Source organism: Mustelus asterias, unplaced genomic scaffold (assembly GCF_964213995.1).
Source record: "Mustelus asterias unplaced genomic scaffold, sMusAst1.hap1.1 HAP1_SCAFFOLD_639, whole genome shotgun sequence".
Taxonomy (NCBI): Eukaryota; Metazoa; Chordata; class Chondrichthyes; order Carcharhiniformes; family Triakidae; genus Mustelus; species Mustelus asterias.
In genome coordinates this window covers 24299-49442 of record NW_027590588.1, presented here as the reverse complement: position 1 = coordinate 49442, position 25144 = coordinate 24299, and the positions used below count along the sequence as shown (strand labels likewise).

Here is a 25144-nt window from a genome sequence, read left to right as displayed (position 1 = left end):
TTCCTGTTGGAAACAAGGTGGCAAATCTGTGCACAGAAAGATCCCACAAATGGATATGAGATATTGGCCGCATAATCTGTTATTGGTGATAATTGAGGAATTTGTATTCCCTGGGATAATGGAGAGATTTCAACTGATGTTCTTCAAAATAGTGGCTGTGGGATCTTTGACATCGTCTTGGGAACGCAACGAGGCCTCGGGTTAACACTTAAAGACATAGTTTCCTGTTTCTAATTTGACATTTCTTTGACACTTTAATGAACAAGGATGATAATTTAATTCCTACAGTACAATTTGTCTATATGTTTTGAATTCATAGGAAGGAGGAGTAGTTAGGAGGAGTAGGCCATTCAGCCCCTTCAGCCTACTCTGCCATTCAATGTGATCATGGCTGATAATCTACCTCGATGCCGTTTTCGTGCACTATCCCCGGATCCCTCGATATCTTTAATAAATCTGTCAATCTCTGTCTCGAACATACTCGACGACTGAGCCTGCCCAGCCCTTGGGAGTAGAGAATTTTAAAGATTCATCACCCTCCTTGTAAAGAAATGTTTCCTCATCTCAGCCCTAAATGACTCAGCCTTATTCTCAGACTGTGTCCCCTGGTTCTAGGCCACTGCCCCCACACAAGCCAGGGGAAACATCCTGCTTCCATCCTGTTGAGCCCTGTAAGAATGTTGTTTATTTCAATGAGATCACCTCTAATTTTCCTCAACTCTAGACAATACAGGCTCAGTTTTCCCAATCTCTCCTCATAAGACCATCATGCTTTCTCAGGAATTAGTCTGGTGAACGTTTGTTACACTCCCTCCTTCCAGGGGCGGCACAGTGGGTTAGCACTGCTGCCTCACAGCGACATGGTGGCACAGTGGTTAGCACTGCTGCCTCACAGCGACATGGTGGCACAGTGGTTAGCACTGCTGCCTCACAGCGACATGGTGGCACAGTGGTTAGCACTGCTGCCTCACAGCGACATGGTGGCACAGTGGTTAGCACTGCTGCCTCACAGCGACATGGTGGCACAGTGGTTAGCACTGCTGCCTCACAGTGACACGGTGACACAGTGGGTTAACACTGCTGCCTCACAGCGACATGGTGGCACAGTGGTTAACACTGCTGCCTCACAGTGACACGGTGACACAGTGGGTTAACACTGCTGCCTCACAGCGACATGGTGGCACAGTGGTTAACACTGCTGCCTCACAGTGACACGGTGACACAGTGGGTTAACACTGCTGCCTCACAGTGACACGGTGACACAGTGGTTAACACTGCTGCCTCACAGCGACATGGTGGCACAGTGGTTAGCACTGCTGCCTCACAGTGACACGGTGGCACAGTGGTTAGCACTGCTGCCTCACAGTGACACGGTGGCACAGTGGTTAGCACTGCTGCCTCACAGCGACATGGTGGCACAGTGGTTAGCACTGCTGCCTCACAGCGACATGGTGGCACAGTGGTTAGCACTGCTGCCTCACAGCGACATGGTGGCACAGTGGTTAGCACTGCTGCCTCACAGCGACATGGTGGCACAGTGGTTAGCACTGCTGCCTCACAGCGACATGGTGGCACAGTGGTTAGCACTGCTGCCTCACAGCGACATGGTGGCACAGTGGTTAGCACTGCTGCCTCACAGCGACATGGTGGCACAGTGGTTAGCACTGCTGCCTCACAGCGACATGGTGGCACAGTGGTTAGCACTGCTGCCTCAGCGCCAGGGACGGGTTCAATTCCTGGCTTGGGTCACTGTCTGTGCCAAGTGTGCACATTCTCCCTGTGTCTGCGTGGGTTTTCTCCAGGTGCTCCGGTTTCCTCCCATAGTCTGAAAGACATGCTGGTTAGGTGCATTGGCCATGCTAAATTCTCCCTTAGTGTACCCGAACAGGCGCCAGAGTTGACAACTAGGGGATTTTCACAGTAACTTCATTGCAGTATTAATGTAAACCTACTTGTGACCCTGATAAATAAACTTTAAACCATGGCATGTATGTCCTTCCTTCGGTCAGGAGACCAAAATTGTTCGCAATACTCCGAGTACAATCTCAGCAAAGTTCTCTACAATTACAGCAGGATCTCTTCATTCCTCTTAAAGTTTAAAGTTTATTTATTAGTGTCATAAATACGCTTACATTAACACTGCAATGAAGTTACTGTGAAAATGCCCTTACCATAGAGGCCAACTCACCATTTGCCTTCTGATTTGCTTGTTGTACCGTGAGCTTTCAGTGACTCATGAACAGGGCATTCCGGTCCCTTTGGAAATTCACACTTCCCAATCTCTCCCATTTAAGAAATACCCTGCATTTCTGCTTTTCCTCGCAAAGTGAATAACTTCACATTTTTCCACATTATGTTCCATCTGCTATGTTCTTGCTCATGCACTGAGCCTGTCTAAATCCCCCTGACGCCTTTTAATATCCTTCTCACAACTCAGGAGAACCTGTTTCCAGTGGCAGAGGGTTATCGGTAAGACACAGATAAAGATGGTAAAGACACAGATTTCAGGTGGTTTACAAAAGGATCAGAGGTGACAAGAAGGAACAAATTTTGAAGCAGCGAGTTGTGATCTGAAATGCATGAAAAGGCATTGGAAAGAGATTCAATTATAACGTTAAAAGTGAATTGGATAAATGCCAGTAGGATGAAATTTTACATTGTATTGGGGAAAAAGCAAGGAGTGGGATTAATTGAACAGCTCTTTCAAAGGGCCAGTACAGGCACGATGGGCTGAATGGTCTCCTTTGGTGCAGTAATATATAGTTCTATATATGCCTCCTGCCTGCTCCCCAATTTTCTAGTTTTGATTTTCCTCCTGTTCTCCCATCTCTGGTCTGGTTTTAATTCCCTTGCTTTGATTTAGTAATGAGATTGTGATTCTGGTGCGATTGTTTCAGCTGGGCTAGAACCAGCTGACTGACAGCAAGTTCCTAACACTGCAGTTGTGATTCCGGGTTTGGATGTTTTGGTGCTATCAGTTTGCATGGGGAGGCTGGACTAACTGGAATTTCGTATGCTGTGCAGATAATCTATCTCTCCATCCAGCAGAAGCGTAACATCTCTTTCAGTGTTCCCATTGTAGTAATCATTTGACAATGATTCGACAGGCAAACATTTCAAAATTTAGTTTATAGAGTGGAGAAATTGCTTGCTTTGTTCTATGTTTCTATTCTGCTGACCCTCTGGTCCTCAGTCAGGGTGAAAGTTGAACAGACACTTGAGGGAAATAAACTTGAAGGGCTTCAGGGGACTGGGGCTGACTGGATTGCTCTACAGAGAGCTTGCATGGATTCAATAGACTGAATGGCCTTTTTCTGTGCGTATTAATTGTATGACTGGGCAACACAGGAATGGTGTCCAACATCCCGGACACACCTCCCACTGGTGGATTGTAAATAAGAGGGAACCTTCTGCTGAGACTATTGCTTCAATTGCAGACCCAAGCTGAAATGTGAATGGAACAACGTATTAATGCCCTCTTTGGCTTGGACTCCAGTTAAAACAGAAAGTGCTAGAAATCTGCAGCAGAATCAGTTTGTTGCGCTTGTATTTTTATGAAAGGCTCTCCCAACCAGAATGTTGGCCTTTTGTTCTCCTTCAAGCATTGAGCTATCTGTTGAATGTTTCGAACAGATTCTGCTTCCACCTCAGATTTTTACCACTTCCTTTTTGTTATGTATTCCTTTAACATATTTTTGATGTCATTGTTCTACAACAACCTCTTGCTTTTGGCCACCCACTCTTACAAGCAGGCCAGTGAGGCCCTTTGCAGGTTGGGCAAGACAATTTGTGATATTCTCTGTGTCTTGAGGAGCCTGGACTCCTTCAGTGTGTGGAGTTTGAGGCTTTCTGAGGCCAGCAATACAGTCAGATTGTTTGCATGGTTTACGGTTCTGTTGCTGGGGGTCTTGCTCACAAGTACTTTCTCAGTTAAACTGCAGAGAACTTTCAACTGAATAAGTTGGCTCCTGGTGTTCCAGACTTGGCAATTCTGACAGACAGGATCACATGAGATTCCACTGTGAGGCAGACACAGCTAATTATATTTTACTAAATATTAGATTTTGCATGTTTTGTGGTGTGCATAGTTGACTGGAATTGAGACAGGGATTGGTTTGCTTTCCCTCTTGTTGGCACAGCTTGCGAATTGCTCCTACTTTATTCAGAACATTTGCATGTCCTCCTTGTTGGCATTTTCCGAAATTCCTTTCTCTGTTTTCTAAAACAGATGTTGTCCTAACTGCTAATTTATTGCTTTCTAACTGAGACATTGTGCTTTATATAAGGAGCACCTCATATGTGTGTTTGCGTGTGTCATATTGTGCAGCATGATGTCTATCTACTGGATCAACTATTATAATGTTAGTGTGGCAAGGCGGTGGGGGTTTCGGAGCTATGGGATTTTGGGATGGGTGGGTTAGGGGTGTTCGGTTGTGGCAGGAGGGCAGAGACACGCAAATTCAAAGACAGCATTTGTAAATAAATATCTCAGTCTTTTTGACTGGTTCCTGGAAAATTAACAACTGTCCCTTATCAATTGTGATTGGATAAAAAAGTAGTTAGCTGACCTGCAATGAGGAAATCTTTCTGTGAACAATCTATTATTTCACACTCAGTCTAAGGAAGGTAGAATAGAATCCTTACAGTGCAGAATGAAGCCATTCAGCCCATCAAATCTGCACAGACTCTCTGATAGAGTATCTTACCCAGGCCCTGTCCCCTGTCCTATCTCCATAACTCTGCACATTCACCATGGCTAATCCATCTAACATACACATCTTTGGAGTGTGGGAGGAAACCGGAGCACCGGAGGAAATCCACGCCGAGGAAATCCACGCCTAACCACTGTGCTGTAACAGGTAGTTGCTCAAATCACCAGCAGCATTCGGGTGGCACGGTGACACAGTGGTTAGCACTGCTGCCTCACAGCGCCAAGGTCCGAGTTCGATTCCAGGCTTGGGTCACTGCCTGTATGGAATCGGCACGTTCTCCCCGTGTCTGCGTGGGTTTCCTCCGGGTGCTCCGGTTTCCTCCCACAGTCCAAAGATGTGCGGGTTAGGTTGATTGGCTATGCTAAATTAACCCAGCTCCAGGGGGATTAGCAGGGTAAATATGTGGGGTTACGGGGATAGGGCCTGGGTGGGATTGTTGTTCTGCACTGTAGGGATTCTATGTTTCTCGTAACTGAAAAACAAGCTTTAATCAGTTATCGAAGGTCAATTTTATATAATTTGGAAAAATAAACTCATGAATGCTGTTGTTGCTCAAGGAATGATTCAGATTTTGATGTGTGAAAAGTAAATAATTCTTTAAACAATGAATGTCTTTAAATCCATGAAGCAAAACCAAGCATGTGTCTTCCAAATATTCTCATTATTTTCTTTTTAAAAAAAAACTACCAAAATATTCTTCCTCTGAAAAGGTTCTGAAATTGATGGTGCTGCTTCTGTTTGTTATTTTGAAATTAAGTAAATGTAAAACTGTTCTAGCCTGAGGAGAGACATGTATGGAGCTGAGCTATCCTATTGATTTATAATGGCAATTCTCCAGGCCTCAGACAGCAACACAGAAAGAACAGGTTTCTAGATGACTAATCTTGCTGTTGTGAAATGTGGGATTTTTAATCTCTCTCCGCCTGTTAGAAATCTTACTTTGAGCCCAGGATATTTGAGTTTGTGGATTTGAGAAGGCAAACAGAAAGGAAGTAGGGGAAAGAAAAGAATTTGGAGGATTTTTCCTGTTTTAGAGTAGTTCTCCATTAGTTTTCCTCTGTAAGGTTCTGATTTGCAAAGATTTGAATCAATCAGTGGTACAGCATTGTGTACAAAAAGGATGATGTTGGAATGTGATGAGAACACACACAGTGGTACCATTTATAACTCATTGTCATTTGGTATATTTAATCTCCCATAGCAGGACACTATATGGAGAAAAATCATCTATTCCTGTAATACACTCAGCTTGTCCAGGCTCAGATTTCTTCTTTCAAGTCATATTTTCTTCCTTTCTCATTTTCTTTCTTCTCACTTATGTCTTTTATCCCTGGGTGTGTTTCAGATTCCCTTGCGTTTGCTGTGCAGGGTCTCTATTGACTTTCCTGCTCATTTTATGTGGCTGGCCTCTAATTTCTAGCAGTCTTGTACGATCTTTCTCCGAAGGTATCTTTCTTTTGTTGTTTCTGTACCTCTGTTATTGTTGTCCCTCTTGTACCTTTTTCTATGCATCACCAGAGCACTGGGAAAGATTGTGACATTGTGGGGACTTGGGCAGAATGCATTGCAAACATGGCGTGCTCTTCTGGTCCCTCAGGCATTTGAGTTTTCATAAAAGTCAGAAGTTTGGTTGGTTGTTAGTTTTGCTGAGTGAGGATATTGAAGGATTTGGAACCAAGGTGAACACAGGGCATTCAGTCACAGACTAACCAGATTTAGAGTCTGTCAACTTCAGCCACTCAGTATGGTTGGCAGATACAACTGGTTTAACCTTTGTTAGTGTTTATTCTGTTGGCATGTGTGATGCCTCCATAATCTGATACAACAGATGTCTGACTTTTTAAACTCTCTAATAACAAGGCGTCTTTAGGATAAAAGGGATAAATTTATTTGTGCATGTCATACAGTTGAGAGTACACTGGCTTATTAAAGTACTCAGTTGGTTCTTTAATTCACCCGTCCCCCTCCCCAACTTTTATCCATCAGTTCTACCATGAAAGATGTGCTAATTGTGTGATAAATTTTGAGTGTTACTTCACAGACTGCATTCCGAGACAGGATAAACTTAACTTCTGTTCACTAAAAATGCAAGTGTATAATGGCTAGAGAAAATGGCACGTGTTAATGTCTGTCTTCCTGACCATTTTAACCTGCCTTTAGTTTCCTTTAGTCGTATCTCTTAGTGACTTAGTAATGTGGATATTGTCCAGCCTCTGTTTTACAATATTAAACTTAGTTCAAGCATCAAGCTAAAAGTCTTTTTAAAAAATGACCAACATTTTAACAAACCTTTGAATAAATTATGCTGCAATTTGTTTCCAAGTTACTACTGAACAATACTCACTGATACCTATCAACTATTGTTTTATTGATCAAACTGGGGCAATGAGTTGAGTGTGCCTCAGTTTTCCACTTATTATTTGAAGTCAAAGAAAATAAACAGAAAATATGTCAGCTTTGAATGCTGAACATGTTTCTGAAAGTGATCATTTTTTAAATAGCAAGTTAAATTGCCTTGGTAAAATTGAGGTCAGAAATATTGGGGTAAGATGAGAGAGGGTGGGAAGAGAATCGTAAACTGGCATGGACCTGTAGGGCTGAATGGCCTTTATCTGTCCAGTACATTGTACGTAACTCTGAGCCCTCCTCTCTCTGCTCCTTGTACCGTCATCCTCCCATCGACCCCCTCTTCACACTCGCTGTTCAAGTCTCCCATTTGCTTTCTATGTGTCGCATCTTGCTCCACTATTCTAAGAGAGAGGCAGTGATTACTCACTATCTCCAGAGTGCCCACAAATGGAGCTTAAACGAACTCCTCCCCTCTTCTCGCCACTGATTCAGTTTCCACTTTTCCTTCCAATGTAATTCTGCTTTAATGTACACCAATATATCGAGGATTCCTCAAAGCTGTATCTTGCAAAGCCAGCGGTTTAGCTGATAGGATGAACATTGCAGGCAGACTGAAGACTCATTTGGGTGATACCAGGAACCAGAGGTTGTAGTTAGGAAGAAAGTGGGGCTTTTTCTCACTGGTCAAGGGAGAATTTAATAGAAAATTTCAGAATTTTGAGAGGGTAAGAGAGTGACGTACTCTTGATGGGAATCAGTAACTTGAAAAGACACTGAGGCTGATCACCGAGATAATCAAACACGCACAGTTTAAGAAATATTTTCACATTAAGGGTTCCTAGAGCATGGGTACTTTGCCACAAGGGTAATTGAGAGATTGTGACAGCATTTCCAGAGGGATTAGATCAGTATCTGAAAAGAAAGAGTATAAAAGAATCCTGGGAATGATAACAGTTGACAGACCAAGTTTCAGCTCCATCATTGGTTCGATAGGCTGAATGGCCACCCCCTATAGCTTCAATGGTCAGTTTTTGTTTTTGTCTGGTTTTCTCAACTAGCGGGCACAAATAATTAATCTCAGTGATTATTAATGGCTGAAGTTAAGCTTGCCATGTGCTGAGTATATAGAGCATTGGGTAGCCTCGCTATTGTTATCCGGGCTGTGGTGTTTTGTTTGACAGGTTTATTTTTGTTTGTTTTCCAGGTACTGGCAGTAGACCAATCTGCAGCCACCCTTCGCAGTGTTTCTGAACAGCTGGTTAGTTTTCGGCAGGAAGTACGAAAGTATGCCCTGGCAGTGGATGACCAGGGGCTGGTGGCGAGTGAAGGCACGGAGCTGTCCAAGGAAGAGAAACAGCAGCTGAGGGAGAGGCGTAGGCAGCTGCTGAGAGAGCGGCAGCCTCTTCTCCAGGCCTGTGACTCGCTGCGGCAGAATCTCAGCGCTGTAGGAATAAATATAAAGGTTAGTGGCAGATGTGTGATCGATGCAGAGAGATTTGGAAAAGGATGCATAAAAACTCGCTGGTATATACAGTCCTGGTGTAACTGCTACACAGAATTATCCACAACCTCTTGCCATGTTTCCCATTAATTACACCCCTTGAGGATAGGATAAACCAGAAATAAAGTAACTCATCCTAAAACTGAAGTTGATGATGAAAGGGATATATGCTGAGGGCAGCTTGCATAGACTGGGCTTGTATTCCCCTGAATATCGACAATAAATGGGTGAGATGATTTAGGTGGTTACAGAATTTGATAGGGTTGGTAGTGGAGGGGTGGGGGGGAGGGGGGGGGGCGGTGCGCGCAGGGAGCACTTCCTCACACAGGGGAGAGTGGAAATCTGGAACTCTCTCCCCAATAAAAAAGCTGCTGAGGCTGAGAGTCAGTTAGAGATTTCAAAACGGAGATTGCTGGATATTTGTTACCAAGGTATTAAGGGATATGAGGAAAAGATGTGGTCACAAATCAGCCACAGACTAATTAAATGGGGGAACATAAAGGTCTTCCTATTCCTATGACAGGTTATGTTAAATAGTTCCATAAATAGGCTAAAAACCTCAGAGGAGGAAGATGGCCGGGCAGGAAAGGGTTTAGGAGAGGGAGAGAGAGACAGACTAAATTATTTAAACTGGGAAACTGGGTTTAGTTGAAGCATAAGGCATTGACACTCTGCATGCAATACAATGCATGAAGCCTCCACAATGTTTAGTGATTAACAAGTCACAGTGTCATGTAATACACAATGCACAGGCATTAAATACTAACAAAGAACAATACAGCACAGGAACAGGCCCTTCGGCCCTCCAAGCCCGCGCCGCTCCCTGGTCCAAACTGGACCATTCTTTTGTATCCCTCCATTCCCACTCCGTTCATGTGGCTATCTAGATAAGTCTTAAACATTCCCAGTGTGTCCGCCTCCACCACCTTGCCCGGCAGCGCATTCCAGGCCCCCATCACCCTCTGTGTAAAATACGTCCTTCTGATATCCGTGTAAACCTCCCCCCCCCCTCACCTTGAACCTATGACCCCTCGTGAACGTCACCACCGATCTGGGAAAAAGCTTCCCACCGTTCACCCTATCTATGCCTTTTATAATTTTATACATCTCTATTAGGTTACCCCTCATCCTCCGTCTTTCCAGTGAGAACAACCCCAGTTTACCCAATCTCTCCTCATAACTAAGCCCCTCCATACCAGGCAACATCCTGGTAAACCTTCTCTGTACTCTCTTCAAAGCCTTCACGTCCTTCTGGTAGTGTGGCGACCAGAACTGGACGCAGTATTCCAAATGTGGCCTAACCATTGTTCTATACAGCTGCAACATCATATGCCAACTTTTATATTCTATGCCCCGTCCAATAAAGGCAAGCATGCCATATGCCTTCTTCACCACCCTCTCCACCTGTGCTGCCACCTTTAAGGATCTGTGGACTTGTACACCTAGGTCCCTCTGTGTGTCTATACTCCTGATGGTTCTGCCATTTATTGTATAGCTCCCCCTTTACATTAGATCTACCGAAATGCATCACTTCGCATTTATCTGGATTAAATTCCATCTGCCATTTCTCCGCCCAATGTTCCAGCCAATCTATATCCTGCTGTATTCTCTGACAATGTTCATCACTATTCACAACTCCAGCAATCTTCGTGTCGTCCGCAAACTTACTGATCACACCAGTTACATCTTCCTCCAAATCATTTATATATTATCACACACAGCAGAGGTCCCAGTACAGAGCCCTGCGGAACACCACTAGTCACAGACCTCCAACCGGAAAAAGACCCCTCCACTGCTACCCTCTGTCTTCTATGGCTAAGCCAGTTCTCCACCCATCTAGCTAGCTCACCTTTTATCCCGTGAGATTTAACCTTTTGCACCAGCCTACCATGAGGGACCTTGTCAAACACTTTACTAAAATCCATACAGACGACATCCACAGCCCTTCCCTCGTCAATCGTTTTTGTCACCTCCTCAAAAAACTCAACCAAATTTGTGAGGCATGACCTCCCTCGTACAAAACCATGCTGTCTATCGCTAATGAGATTATTCAGTTCTAAATGTGCATATATCCTATCTTTAAGAATCTTCTCCAACAACTTCCCTACCACGGACGTCAAGCTCACCGACCTATAATTACCCAGGTTACCCTTGCTACCCTTCTTAAATAACGGGACCACATTTGCTATCCTCCAATCCTCTGGGACCTCACCTGTATCCAGTGAAGAGACACAGATTTCTGTTAGAGGCCCAGCAATTGCATCTCTTGCCTCCCTGAGCAGTCTAGGATAGATGCCATCCGGCCCTGGGGATTTGTCTGTCTTAATGTTTCCTAAAAAACCTAACACTTCCTCCCTTATAATTGAGATTTTTTCTAACGGGTCAACACATCTCTCTAAGACAATACCAGTCAACATGTCCCTCTCCTTTGTGAATACTGATGCAAAGTATTCGTTTAGGATCTCACCTACTTCCTTTGGTTCTAAGCATAATTCCCCTCCTTTGTCCCTGAGAGGTCCAATTCTTTCCCTAACAACCCTCTTGTTCCTAACGTATGTATAAAATGTCTTCGGATTCTCCTTAATCCTGTCTGCCAAGGACATTTCGTGACCCCTTTTTGCCCTTCTAAGTCCCTGTTTGAGTTCTTTTCTACTTTCTCTGTATTCCTCCAGTGCTCCATCTGTTTTTAGCTGCATGGACCTCATGTATGCCTCTTTTTTCTTTTTGATTAGACCCACAATTTCACTGGTTATCCACAGCTCTCGAATCCTACCTTTCCTATCCTTCCTCTTCCCAGGCACATGCCTGTCCTGCAGTCCTATCAACTGCTCCTTAAAAGACTCCCACATGCCAGATGTGGATTTACCCTCGAACAGCCTCTCCCAATCACCAGCCACCAAATCCTGCCTAATCGGCTGTAGTTAGCCTTCCCCCAATTCAGCACCTTACCCATAGGACAACACTCATCTTTTTCCATTACTATCCTAAAGTTTACAGAATTGTGGTCACTATTTGCCACATGTTCCCCTACTGCAACTTTGATGACCTGACCGGGCTCATTCCCCAGTACTAGGTCCAGTATAGCCCCCTCTCTAGTTGGACTGTCAACATATTGTGCCAAAGAGCCTTCCTGTACGCATTTTATAAATTCTTCCCCGTCCAGGCCCCCAGCCCTAAGCGATTTCCAGTCTATGTGAGGGAAATTAAAGTCTCCCACTGCAACAACACTATTTTTTCTGCACCTGTCCAGAATCTCCTTACATATCCGTTCCTCAACTTCCCGTGGGCTGTTGGGAGGCCTGTAGTATACCCCCAACATAGTGACTGCGCCCTTCCTGTTTCTGAGCTGCACCCACAGTGACTCGTTACCTGACCCTTCCATATTGTCCACCCTCTGTACCGCTGTAATATGCTCCCTAACCAGCATTGCTACTCCCCCACCTCTCCTCGCCTCTCCTCTGTCTCGCCTAAAACACTTATACCCCGGAATATTCAGCTGCCAGTCCTGTCCTTCTTTTAACCAAGTCTCTGTCACTGTAACCACATCCAAGTTCCGCGCAAGCATTAAGGCTCTAAGCTCGTCTGTCTTGCCCGTGACGCTCCTTGCATTGAAGCAGATGCACTCCTGACCTCCAGGCCCACTGAGGTCATCCTCGCCCAGAATGCTCTTCCTCTTAGATAGCCTTGTCTTGGCCCCAACCTCGTCCCCAGCCTCTATGCTTATTGACGTATTGTTCTGATCCCCACCCCCCTGCCGCATTAGTTTAAACCCACCCGAATCACACTAGCAAAACTCCCAGCTAGGATATTTGTACCCCTCCAGTTTAGGTGCAACCCGTCCTTCTCGTACAGGTGCCATCCTCTCTTGAAGACTTCCCAGTGATCCACGAATTCGAAACCCTCCCTCCTGCACCAGTCCTTTAGCCACGCGTTCAGCTGTGCAGTCTCCCTGTTCCTAGCCTCACTAGTTTGTGGCACTGGGAGTAGTCCAGAGATCGCTACCCTAGAGGCCCTGCTTTTTAGCCAATACCCAACTCCCTGAATTGCTCTCGCAGGAGCTCCCTGCTCTTTCTGCCTACGTCATTTGCACCAATGTGGACAATGACGTCTGTCTGGTTACCTGTCTTTTTTAGGATGCTTCCTACCCGCTCAGAGACATCCAGGACCCCGGCACCAGGGAGGCAGACTACCATCCTGGAGTCTCGTTCATGCCCACAGAACTGCCTGTCTGTGCCTCTAACCATTTCATCCCCCACTACTATTGCTCTCCTGGTTCCCCTCTTTCCCTTCTGAGCCACAGAGCCCGATTCCATGCCAGTGACCTGGTCACCGTGGCTTACCCCTGGAGGGTCATTCCCCCCCCACAATATCCAAAATGGTATACTTATTTTGGAGAGGGACAACCACAGGGGATCCCATCACTGACTGCTCTCTCCCCTCCTCTCTCCTGTCTGTCACCCATCCCTTACTGTTAAGGGGGACAACCACCGGGGTACTCTCTGGTACGTGACCTTTACCCTTCCTAACCGTGACCCACGTGCCTTCCTCCCGTGGCCCTGGTGTGATGACCTGCCTGTAACTTCTCTCTATTAACCTCTCATTTTCCCTGACTAGACTAAGGTCATCGAGGCGCAGCTCCAGTTCCCTAACGCAGTCTCTCAGGAGCTGCAGTTCGACACACCTGGTGCAGATATGGACTTCCGGGAGGCTAGGCGACTCCATCAACTCCCACATCCGACACAGACAGCAACAAACTGGCCTCCCACTCATAATTACCCCTTTATTTAAATTACTGGATGAACGAGGAACAGAACCTACCCTGCCTCTGCCTGTTTACGCCGAAGCCCGATGAGCCAAAGCCCTTTAGCTCTCACTCTGCTCCCTGCTCACTCCACTGCCCGCTAACGACGCTGCCCGCTGGATAGTGCGGCCTGCTTTTAAACCTCCCGCGCGCTTAAAAAATAACAAATTTTCTTCCCAGGTCGCCCCGCGGTCGGCCTACTTCCGTTTTTCCCTTAAACTACTAGACTAAGAAACCTCGCAAAAAAGTAAGTAAAATAAAGGCAATCTCTTACCCTTTCACTCTCACCACCAGTCGCTCCTCTCTGCTCGGGTTGAACAATGAACAGGCTGTCACTTCCCTCTGCTGCCCAAAGTAGAGATTACACCACAGCCTTGCTGCATTGCACCCTGCACTGTTTATCAGCAGAATGTCCTTGTTGAATCAGGGCTTTCCAGGACAACATTCAATCTTCCTGTGGGATCCTTGGTCAGGACTGGGTCATGGCTGTATCAGCTGCTTCGATTCATTTGACTTTAGCGCTATCCCTTTCAGAAAAGCTTTAATACTTAGAGAAAGTTACATTAGTTTTGAGAAGTAAGCAAGTCATCCACAACCCTGAGGGGACTGCCTCAGAAGAAGAAAAATAAATCGGTGAAAGAAAATGCAGAATACCCCATAAAGAATCATACACAGTCTCGGGAATGTATAAACAACTCATTAAAAAATTAGCTCCTGGAAGTAGCTTTTAACAACAAATCGCTTGTGGTTGCGGGTTTATTCATGAAATGAAACTTTCCGCTCTGTCGCACCTTTCACGATCACCGAATGTCCCAAAGCACTTTACAGCCAGTGAAGTATTTTTCAACTGTAGTCATTATTGTAATGTAGAAATGCAGCAGCCAGTTTATGAACAGCAAGATCCCACAGGCAGCAGTGTGATGACGATCAGATAATCTGTTTTTGTGATGCTGGTTGAGGTATAAATATTAGCACAGTAGACCCAGCAGAATTCCCCCACTCTTTGTCAAAACACTGCTATAGGATCTTTACATTCACCACAGATGAGGTGCCTGAATATTGGAGGGTGGTAAATGTTGTGCCTTTGTTTAAGAAGGGCTGCAGGGAAAAGCCTGGGAACTACAGACCAGTGAGCCCCACATCTGTAGTGGGTAAATTGTTGGAAGGTATTCTGGGAGACAGGATCTACCGGCATTCAGAGACGCAAGGACTGATTAGGGACAGTCAGCATGGCTTTGTGAGTAGAAAATCATGTCTCACAAATTTGATTTGAGTTTTTTGAAGGGGTAATCAAGAAGGTAGTTGAGGGCAGTGCAGTTGATGTTGTCTACATGGACTTTCGCAAGGCTTTTGATAAGGTACCGCATGGTAGATTGTTGCATAATGTTTAAATACACGGGATTCAGGGTGAGGTAGCCAATTGGATACAAAATTGGCCTGATGACAGAAGACAAGAGGGTGGTTGTAGAGGGTTATTTTTCAAGCTGGAGGCCTGTGACCAGTGGTGTGCCTCAGGGATCAGTGCTGGGTCCACTGTTATTTGTCATTTATATTAATGATTTGGATGAGAATTTAGGAGGCATGGTTAGCGAGTTTGCAGATGACACCAAGATTGGTGGCATAGTGGACCATGAAGAAGGTTATCTAGGATTGCAGTGGGATCTTGATCAATTGGACAAGTGGGCTGACGAATGGCAGATGGAGTTTAATTTAGATAAATGCGAGGTGATGCATTTTGGTAGATCGAACCAAGGCAGGATTTACTCAGTTATTGCTAGGGCGTTGAGGAGAGTTACAAAACAAAGAGATTTAGGGATACAGGTTCATAGCTCCTTGAAAGTGGAGTCACAGGTGGACAGAGTGGTGAAGAAGGCATTCGGCATTCTTGGTTTCATTGGTCAGAACATTGAATACAGGAGTTGGGACGTCTAGTTGAAGTTGTACAAGACATTGGTAAGGTCACACTTGGAATACTGTGTGCAATTCGGGTCATCCTATTGTAGAAAGGATATTATTAAAATAGAAAGAGTGCAGAAAAGATTTACTAGGGTGCTACCAGGACTTGATGGATTGAGTTATAAGGAGAGGCTGGATAGACTGGGACTTTTTTCTTTGGAGCGTAGGAGGCTGAGGGGTGACCTTATAGAGGTCTATAAAATAATGAGGGGCATAGATCAGACAGATAGTCAATATCTTTTCCCAAAGGTAGGGGAGTCTAAAACTAGAGGGCATAGGTTTAAGGTGAGAGGGGAGAGATATAAAAGTGTCCAGAGGGGCAACGTTTTCCACACACAGCGTGGTGAGTGTCTGGAACAAGCTGCCAGAGATAGTCGTAGAGGCGGGTACAATTTTGTCTTTTAAAAAGCATTTAGACAGTTACATGGGTAAGATGGGCACAGAGGAATATGGGCCAAATGCGGGCAATGGGACTAGCTTAATGGTAAAAAGTGGACGGCATGGACAAATTGGGCCGAAGGGCCTGTTTCCATGCTGTAGAGGACTGAGAGGGCCTCAGTTTAATGTCTCATCCAAATGATGGCCTTCTTAACCTGCATCAGTACTTTGTGATTTCTGTGTCTGTACTTCCAGATTCCTCAGGTTTACTGGTTATTGAGGCATTTTTGTTGTTGATGATTTTTGGAGAAACTATCTAAGCTCGTTAGTATTCACCACCTTTCATCCTAATGCTTTTGTTAACTTACCTCAAAGACAATAAACGGAAAAGTAACCACTTGGCTTATCCCTGCTGTTCTATCACAGGGACAATAGATCAAAACAACCTCATTGGCTTTAAAGTGCAGTATGGGATTGCAACTCTTTCCTTAACTGTCCAATTTTAAAAATTCTTTGATGGGATGTGAGCGGCAGTAGCTCAGCCAGTATTTATTGCCCATCTCTAATCGTCCTAGAGAACTTTGCTGAGATGCCTCCTGAATAATCTGTCACACACTGATCATCTGGAACTGCTTAAGTAAATGTTCCTTTTAAGTGAATTGCCGTGGACCTTTCTAACCCATTGGGTTTCTCTAGCTAACTATAACAATCAGATATCCTACAGTTCTGCGACTAGATCTTTGTACGTTCCACTCAGTGTTTTCTGTTGCTGGTTAAGTATTTATGTGTGCGCTTCTGGCTTTAGGTCCCAAGCTGCAAAAACAGCAAAGATTTCCAATGAGTGTCCTATCTATTCAGTCCATGTGTGAAAATGCCAAGAGGGTGCTACAAGTCATTCCAGCCAACTTCTCTGTTCTACCATACCTGACCAATAATCACCACCCCTGCAAATGTTTAGTTTCAGCTGGCTTTAACAGAATTCTCCTGTGCCAAGTTACGGACTAGAGGACCCCAGTCCCATCCTGTTTGGCAGCAACCTTTCTCCGCCAGTCCCTGCTCCTATTTCTCCTGTCTTGTGCCATCACTGATTCTCCCTTTTCTCTCCTTCCAACTCACAATGGCCGTGCATCGACTGATCGGCTTCCTCGTCCTTTACCAAATTTTGACAATCCTTCAACTGAATTCAGCATCAGCGACTGCTCCCGAAGCCCCCCACCCCCGTTCCTCCCGCCCCCCCAACGTAAACTGCATGCATCCATATACATTGTCAAGGTAAATGTAGTGAGACTCCAGGATTGAACTCGAGCACAACTCACCTCAGACTGACTCAGATACATTAGAACATAGAACATTACAGCGCAGTACAGGCCCTTCGGCCCTCGATGTTGCGCCGACCAGTTGAACCAATCTAAAGCCCCTCTAATCTACACTATTCCAATATCATCCATATGTTTATCCAATAACCATTTGAATGCTCTTAATGTTGATGAGTCCACTGCTGCTGCAGGCAGGGCATTCCACGCCCTTACTACTCTCTGAGTAAAGAACCTACCTCTAACATCTGTCCTATATCTCTCACCCCTCAATTTAAAGCTATGTCCCCTCGTGCTAGCCAACACCATCCGAGGAAAAAGGCTCTCACTATCCACCCTATCTAATCCTCTGATCAGGAGGATTATTCAACATCCTTTTAAAGATAGCCAGAAACACAGCTTTCAACAGCTGCAACTCTCATAACTACCTAAGAACAGCAGCCATTTATAACACTGGCTATTTGTCCACACCAATAAGTTTACCACTGCAGCATTTTAAAGCACAAATTCAACAGAACGACATCTAAAGCAGGAAGGCTTGGATGGAGCGGTCCGTTGGAGTCAGCCTGTGATGTAACATACAGAAAGGCTGAGCAGGAACAAAGGTGTGTCTTTGGTTCAATGACTCTCATTTTCCCTGTAAACAGACTCCATCTGGCTTATTTGAACAACAATAATGTGCATTTATATAGCCTCTTCAGTTTAGAAAAAGGTCCCAAGGCACTTTATAGGAGCATTATCAAACAAAATTTGACACAGACATATAGGTAATATCAGAACAGGTGAGCAAAAACTTGGTGGAAGAGTTAGGTTTCAAAAAGCATCCTAAAGGAGGCAGGAGAGAGAGGCGGAGAGACAAAAGTGTTTAGAGGGGGAATTCCAGAGCTTAACAGCTGAAAATTGAAATTCATCCAGACTCAAAATGTTGGCTCTATTCTCTCTCCACAGATGCTGTCAGACTTGCTGAGATTTTCCAGCATTTTCTGTTTTGAAATTTGTGAGTTGCCTGCACTGCCGAATGGACTATTGTGTAATCTGGGGCCCTCTTGTGATCTGACCAGCATGTTGTGTATTCTGAAGAGGCCTCACTGGAGTCCTGCTCTGTTTAAGTAGATGGATTAATGGTGTTTTAGTGAGTCGAGGCCAGATACAAGGCAGCACAGCGGCACAGTGGTTAGCACTGCTGCTTCACAGCATCAGGGACCCAGGTTTGATTCCTGGCTTGGGTCACTGTCTGTGCGGAGTCAGCACGTTCTCCCCGTGTCTGCATGGGTTTCCTCCGGGTGCTCCAGTTTCTTCCCACAGTCCAAAAGACGTGCAGGTTAGGTGCATTGGCCATGTTAAATTCGCCCTCAGTGTACCCAAACAGGCAGCGGACTGTGGCGACTAGGGGATTTTCACAGTAATTTCATTGCAGTGTTAATGTAAGTCTTACTTGTGACTAATAAACTTTAAATCATTAAGCTGCTTTAATTTACAAACAGTAAGAGAATTTACAGAGTAACAGACATGTTCAAACCCCACTGTACTTCATTACAAGAATTTCCTTATGAACGGGACAAATGAATACACATCACCCACACAGGGTTTGAGTTTTGGCTAATAGTTGAAGCAATGCATCTCCTGCAAGTAGATCATCAACGGTGGCATTTTCCACAGGTTGAACTGACAGCCCACGCTTTGGTCATGGGTTCATCTGTGATGGTTCCATCCACCAGGGCAGCTTGAGATTGAAGATCTGTTGGAGAGATTCTGAAGATTTCTAGTGAAGGGTTTGAATGATGGTTGTACAGGTCACAGGATTAATTTTGCATTGTTTGATGTCATGATTCCCCAGAATCTGTGTGCAAATCTCCTACGTTTTACTCTTTGCAGGATCGAGGGGCAACTTCATCGTGGGAGCTGACAGAGCAACTTACCAAGGAAAACAAAAGTGAACCCTGATCGTCCACTTCAGTTTTACAGACACCAATATTGGGGAGTTGGGGAACCCACTGATAGTCACGGAGAAGTATGTGTTATCTTTGGGTTGAATTGTTCATTGGTATCACAAATTGAAGGGATCCAATATTAGCTGCAGCGGCAATGCTGGACTCAGAGGGCTCGGGTTCAGAGTTCATGTTCCAGCCTGGACTGGCATAGCTGAGACCTCTCCGTGTGTAACACTGGCCAGAGGATTAGTGACATGCAGCGTGTCCTTTGGATCAGGCCTGTCAATGTCCGCTTCTGCTGGTCAGTCACAGTTACACCAAGTGACGGTGAGAGAAACTGACGGAGACCATTCCAGCCAAAGGATGAATCAGGATCACCAACAACAAATTATAAATGATCATGGATTAGATAACTAATTTACACCTTGTTCATTGTTCATTGTTTCTCGTATATCATCAATTAAACAAAATGACTCTTGCTGCATTCAACAAGTTGCGGAAAGTTTTGAAAACTAAGAGTTTGCATTCAGTGAAGTAACAGCTGGTCACATCCTCAGACTGGGCGGACATTTTGGAATAAGCTGTTCAAGCAGCAGTGAGCACTTGGTCTGTTTCTGACAGGATTGGTGTGTGGAGGGGAGAGCGGTGAGGAACGAGGAGAGTGGAGGTGGGATAGGAGATAGTGTGGGAATGAAGGGGAAAGGGACTGACAAGGAGAAGTGAATGTGGGGAACCTGGGCTCAGACCATTGAAGAATATCGCTCTATTAAATTAGCACCATCCATAAAAACGCATTAGGACACGTTTCAAACTGATTGCCCAAAGTTGCAAAGTTCCACGATGGGTGCAACTTTGCAGTGAGCAATGTTTTGTTTTCCATGTTGTAAACAGTTTATGAATACATGGAGCCTGTGTTCAGGATGAGGTTACTAATTGTGGTAACATTCTGCAGCAAGACATTGACTCCCCACATAGTATTTGGGTCTGATTATTCCCTGTTCATTAGACCATAAGACATAGGAGCAGAATTAGGCCACTCGGCCCATCAAGTCTGCTCCGCCATTCAATCATGGCTGATATTTTTCTCATCCCCATTCTCCTGCCTTTCCCCCATAACCCCTGATCCCCTTATTAATCAAGAACGTATCTATCTCTGTCTTAAAGACACTCAGTGACCCGGCCTCCACAGCCTTCTGCGGTAAAGAGTTCCACACATTCACCACTCTCTGGCTGAAGAAATTCCTCTCATCTCTTTAGCCTGAGGTTGTGCCCTCTGGTTCTATGTTTTCCTGGTAGTGGAAACATCCTCTCCACGTCCACTCTATCCCGGCCTCGCAGTGTCCTGATGGTAATTTACAGTTTACTAGTGTGTACAGTTCTGGTGACCCTATTTTTTTTTTATTGATTCATGGAACATGGGCGTCACTGGCTGGCCAGCATTTATTGCCCCTCCCTCGTCTTAAAGACACTTGAACTGAGTGGCTTGCTAGACCATTTCAGAGGGGCAGTTGAGAGTCAACTACATTGCTGTGTCTCTGGATCACATGTAGGCCAGACCAGGAAAGGACAGCAGATTTCCTTCCATAGAACCATAGAAAATTACAGCTCAGAAACAGGCCTTTTGGCCCTTCTTGTCTGTGCCGAACCATTTTTTGCCTAGTCCCACTGACCTGCACTTGGACCATATCCCTCCACACCCCTCTCATCCATGAACCCGTCCAGGTTTTTCTTAAATGTTAAAAGTGACCCCGCATTTACCACTTTATCCAGCAGCTCATTCCACACTCCCACCACTCTCTGCGTGAAGAAGCCCCCACCTAATATTCCCTTTAAACTTTTCTCCTTTCACCCTTAACCCATGCCCTCTGGTTTTTTTCTCCCCTAGCCTCTGTGGAAAAAGCCTGCTTGCATTCACTCTATCTATACCCATCAAAATCTTATACACCTCTATCAAATCTCCCCTCATTCTTCTACGCTCCAGGGAATAAAGTCCCAACCTATTCAATCTCTCTCTGTAACTCAGCTTCTCAAGTCCCAGCAACATCCTTGTGAACCTTCTTTGCACTCTTTCAACCTTATTTACATCCTTCCTGTAACTAGGTGACCAAAACTGTACACAATACTCTAAATTCGGCCTCACCAATGCCTTATATAACCTTACCATAACACTCCAACTTTTATACAATTTTTTTTGAGGAAGAGAAGGTGTTACAAGCTAATAGGCTGGAAGAAATAAATGTTTGGAGGGAGGATGTACTGGCAGTTTTGAATAAACTGAAGGTCAATAAGTCCCCTGGGCCTGATGAAATATATCCTAGGATTCTTTGGGAGGCAAGGGATGAGATTGCAGAGGCTTTGATCTTTGGGTCCTCACTGTCCACGGGGATGGTGCCAGAGGACTGGAGAGTGGCGAATGTTGTTCCTCTGTTTAAGAAAGGGAATAGAAATGACCCTGGTAATTATAGACCGGTTAGTCTTACTTCGGTGGTTGGTAAATTGATGGAAAAGGTCCTTAGGGATGGGATTTACGACCATTTAGAAAGATGCGGATTAATCCGGGATAGTCAGCACGGATTTGTGAAGGGCAAGTCGTGCCTCACAAATTTGATAGAATTTTTTGAGGAAGTAGCTAAGTGTGTTGATGAAGGTAGGGCAGTTGATGTCATATACATGGATTTTAGTAAGGCATTTGATAAGGTCCCCATGGTCGGCTTATGATGAAAGTAAGGAGGTGTGGGATAGAGGGAAAGTTGGCCGATTAGATAGGTAACTGGCTATCTGATCGAAGACAGAGGGTGGTGATGGATGGAAAATTTTCGGACTGGAGGCAGGTTGCTAGCGGAGTGCCACAGGGATCAGTGCTTGGTCCTCTGCTCTTTGTGATTTTTATTAATGACTTAGAGGAGGGGGCTGAAGGGTGGATCAGTAAATTTGCTGATGACACCAAGATTGGTGGAGTAGTGGATGAGGTGGAGGGCTGTTGTAGGCTGCAAAGAGACATAGATAGGATGCAAAGCTGGGCTGAAAAATGGCAAATGGAGTTTAACCCTGATAAATGTGAGGTGATTCATTTTGGTAGGACCAATTTAAATGTGGATTACAGGGTCAAAGGTAGGGTTCTGAAGACTGTGGAGGAACAGAGAGATCTTGGGGTCCATATCCACAGATCTCTAAAGGTTGCCACTCAAGTGGATAGAGCTGTGAAGAAGGCCTATGGTGTGTTGGCTTTTATTAACAGGGGGTTGGAGTTTAGGAGCCGTGGGGTTATGCTGCAACTGTACAGGACCTTGGTGAGACCACATTTGGAATATTGTGTGCAGTTCTGGTCACCTCACTATAAGAAGGATGTGGAAGCGCTGGAAAGAGTGCAGAGGAGATTTACCAGGATGCTGCCTGGTTTGGAGGGTAGGTCTTATGAGGAAAGGTTGAGGGAGCTAGGGCTGTTCTCTCTGGAGCGGAGGAGGCTGAGGGGAGACTTAATAGAGGTTTATAAAATGATGAAGGGGATAGATAGAGTGAACGTTCAAAGACTATTTCCTCGGGTGGATGGAGCTATTACAAGGGGGCATAACTATAGGGTTCATGGTGGGAGATATAGGAAGGATATCAGAGGTAGGGTCTTAACGCAGAGAGTGGTTGGGGTGTGGAATGGACTGCCTTCAGTGATAGTGGAGTCAGACACTTTAGGAACATTTAAGCGGTTATTGGATAGGCACATGGAGCACACCAGGATGATAGGGAGTGGGATAGCTTGATCTTGGTTTCAGATAAAGCTCGGCACAACATCGTGAACCGAAGGGCCTGTTGTGTGCTGTACTGTTCTATGTTCTATGTTCTATACTCAATACTCCGATTTATTAAGGCCAATGTACCAAAGGCACTCTTTACGACCCTATCCACCTGTGATGTCACTTTTAGGGAATTCTGTACCTGTATTCCCAGATCCCTCTGTTCAACTGCACTCTTCAGAGTCCTACCATTTACCGAGTACGTTCTACTTTGGTTTGTCCTTCCAAAGTGCAATATCTCACACTTGTCTGCGTTAAATTCCATTTGCCATTTTTCAGCCCATTTTTCTAGTTGGTTCAAATCCCTCTGCAAGCTTTGAAAACCTTCCCCACTGTCCACTACACCTCCAATCTTTGTATCATCAGCAAATTTGCTGATCCAATTTACCACATTATCATCCAGATCATTGATATAGATGACAAACAGCAATGGACCCAACGTCGATCCCTGCGGCACACCACTAGTCACAGGCCTCCACTCAGAGAAGCAATCCTCCACAACCACTCTCTGGCTTTTCCCATTGAGCCAGTGTCTAATCCAATTTACTACCTTCCCATGTATACCCAGCGACTGAACCTTCCTAACTAACCTCCCATGAGGGACCTTGTCAAAGGCCTTGCTGAAATCCAGGTAGACAACATCCACCTCCTTCCCTTCATCCACTTTCCTGGTAACCTCCTCGAAAAACTCTAATAGATTGGTCAGACATGACCTACCACGCACAAAGCCATGTTGACTCTCCCTAATAAGTCCCTGTCTATCCAAATATTTGTAGATCCTGTCTCTTATCACACCTTCCAATAACTTGCCCACCACCGACGTCAAACTTACTGGCCTATAATTTCCCGCATTTCTTTTGGAACCTTTTTTAAACAACGGAACAACATGAGCCACCCTCCAATCATCCGGCACCTCCCCTGTGAATACTGACATTTTAAATATGTCTGCCAGGCCCCTGCAAGTTCAACACTCGGTTCCCTCAAGGTCCGTGGGAATACCCCGTCTGGTCCTTGGAATTTATCCACTCTGATTTGCCTCAAGACAGCGAGCACCTCCTCCCCTTTAATCTGTAAAGGTTCCATGACCTCCCTACCAGTTTGCCCTATTTCCGTAGACTCCATGCCCGTTTCCTCAGTAAATACGGATGCAAAAAAACCATTTAGTATCTCCCCCATCTCTTTTGGTTCCATACACAGTCTGCCACTCTGGTCTTCAAGAGGACCAATTTTGTCCCTCACTATCCTTTTGCTCCTAAGATACCTGTAGAAGCTCTTTAGATTTTCCTTCACTCTGTCTGCCAAAGCAACCTCATGTCTTCTTTTAGCCCTCCTGATTTCCCTCTTAAGTAGCTTCTTGCACTTTTCATACTCCTCGAGCATCTGATCTGTTCCTTGCTGCCTGTACATTTCATACAACTCTCTCTTCCTCTTAATCAGTGTTACAATCTCCCTCGAGAACCAAGGTTCCTTATTCCTATTTACTTTGCCTTTAATCCTGACAGGAACATACAAACTCTGCACTCTCAATATTTCTCCTTTGAAGGCCTCCCACTTTCCATTTACATCCTTACCAGAGAACAGCCTGTGCCAATCCACACTTCCCAGATCCCTTCTCATTTCATCAAATTTGGCCTTTTTCCAGTTCAGAACTTCAACCCGAGGACCACATCTATCCTTATCCATGATCAGGTTGAAACTAATGGCATTATGATCACTGGATCCAAAGTGTTCCCTCACACTCACATCCATCATTCCCTAAAGGACATTAGTGAACCAGATGGGTTTTTCCGACAATCGACAATGGTTTCATGGTCATCCGTAGATTCTTAGTTCCAGAAATTTTTTTATTGAATTCAAATTCCACCATCTGCTGTGTTGGGATTCAAACCCGGGTCCCCAGAACATTAGTTGAGTTTCTGGATTAATAGTCCAGTGATGATACCACTAGGCCATCATCTCCCCCTATTATAGAAAGGATATTATTAAACTAGAAAGAGTGCAGAAAAGATTTACTAGGATGCTACCGGGACTTGATGGATTGAGTTATAAGGAGAGGCTGGATAGACTGGGACTTTTTTCTCTGGAGCATAGGAGGCTTAGGGGTGATCTTATAGAGGTCTATCAAATAATGAGGGGCATAGATTAGTTAGATAGTCAACATCTTTTCCCAAAGGTAGGGGAGTCTAAAACTAGAGGGCATAGGTTTAAGGTGAGAGGGGAGAGATACAAAAGGGTCCAGAGGGCAATTTTTTCACACAGAGGGTGCTGAGTGTCTGGAACAAGCTGCCAGAGGTAGTAGTAGAGGCGGGTACAATTTTATCTTTTAAAAAGCATTTAGACAGTTGCATGGTTTAGATGGGTATAGACGGATATGGGCCAAATGTGGACAATTGGGACAAGCTCAGTGGTTAAAAA

The 25144-nt window shown here is 44.9% G+C and overlaps 1 protein-coding gene across 1 annotated transcript in view; it reads left to right on the top strand.

Annotated features, from left to right (window-relative positions):
- The window catches only part of cars2 (cysteinyl-tRNA synthetase 2, mitochondrial), a 72441-nt gene extending 52994 nt beyond the window's left edge, over positions 1–19447 (top strand). Inside the window, exons 14-15 of the mRNA XM_078205249.1 lie at positions 8266–8523; positions 18886–19447. Of these exons, the coding sequence (XP_078061375.1) occupies positions 8266–8523; positions 18886–18954 (327 nt within the window). The 3' untranslated portion in view covers positions 18955–19447. The remainder of the gene's footprint in view (positions 1–8265; positions 8524–18885) is intronic.
- Positions 19448–25144: the final 5697 nt, after the last annotated feature.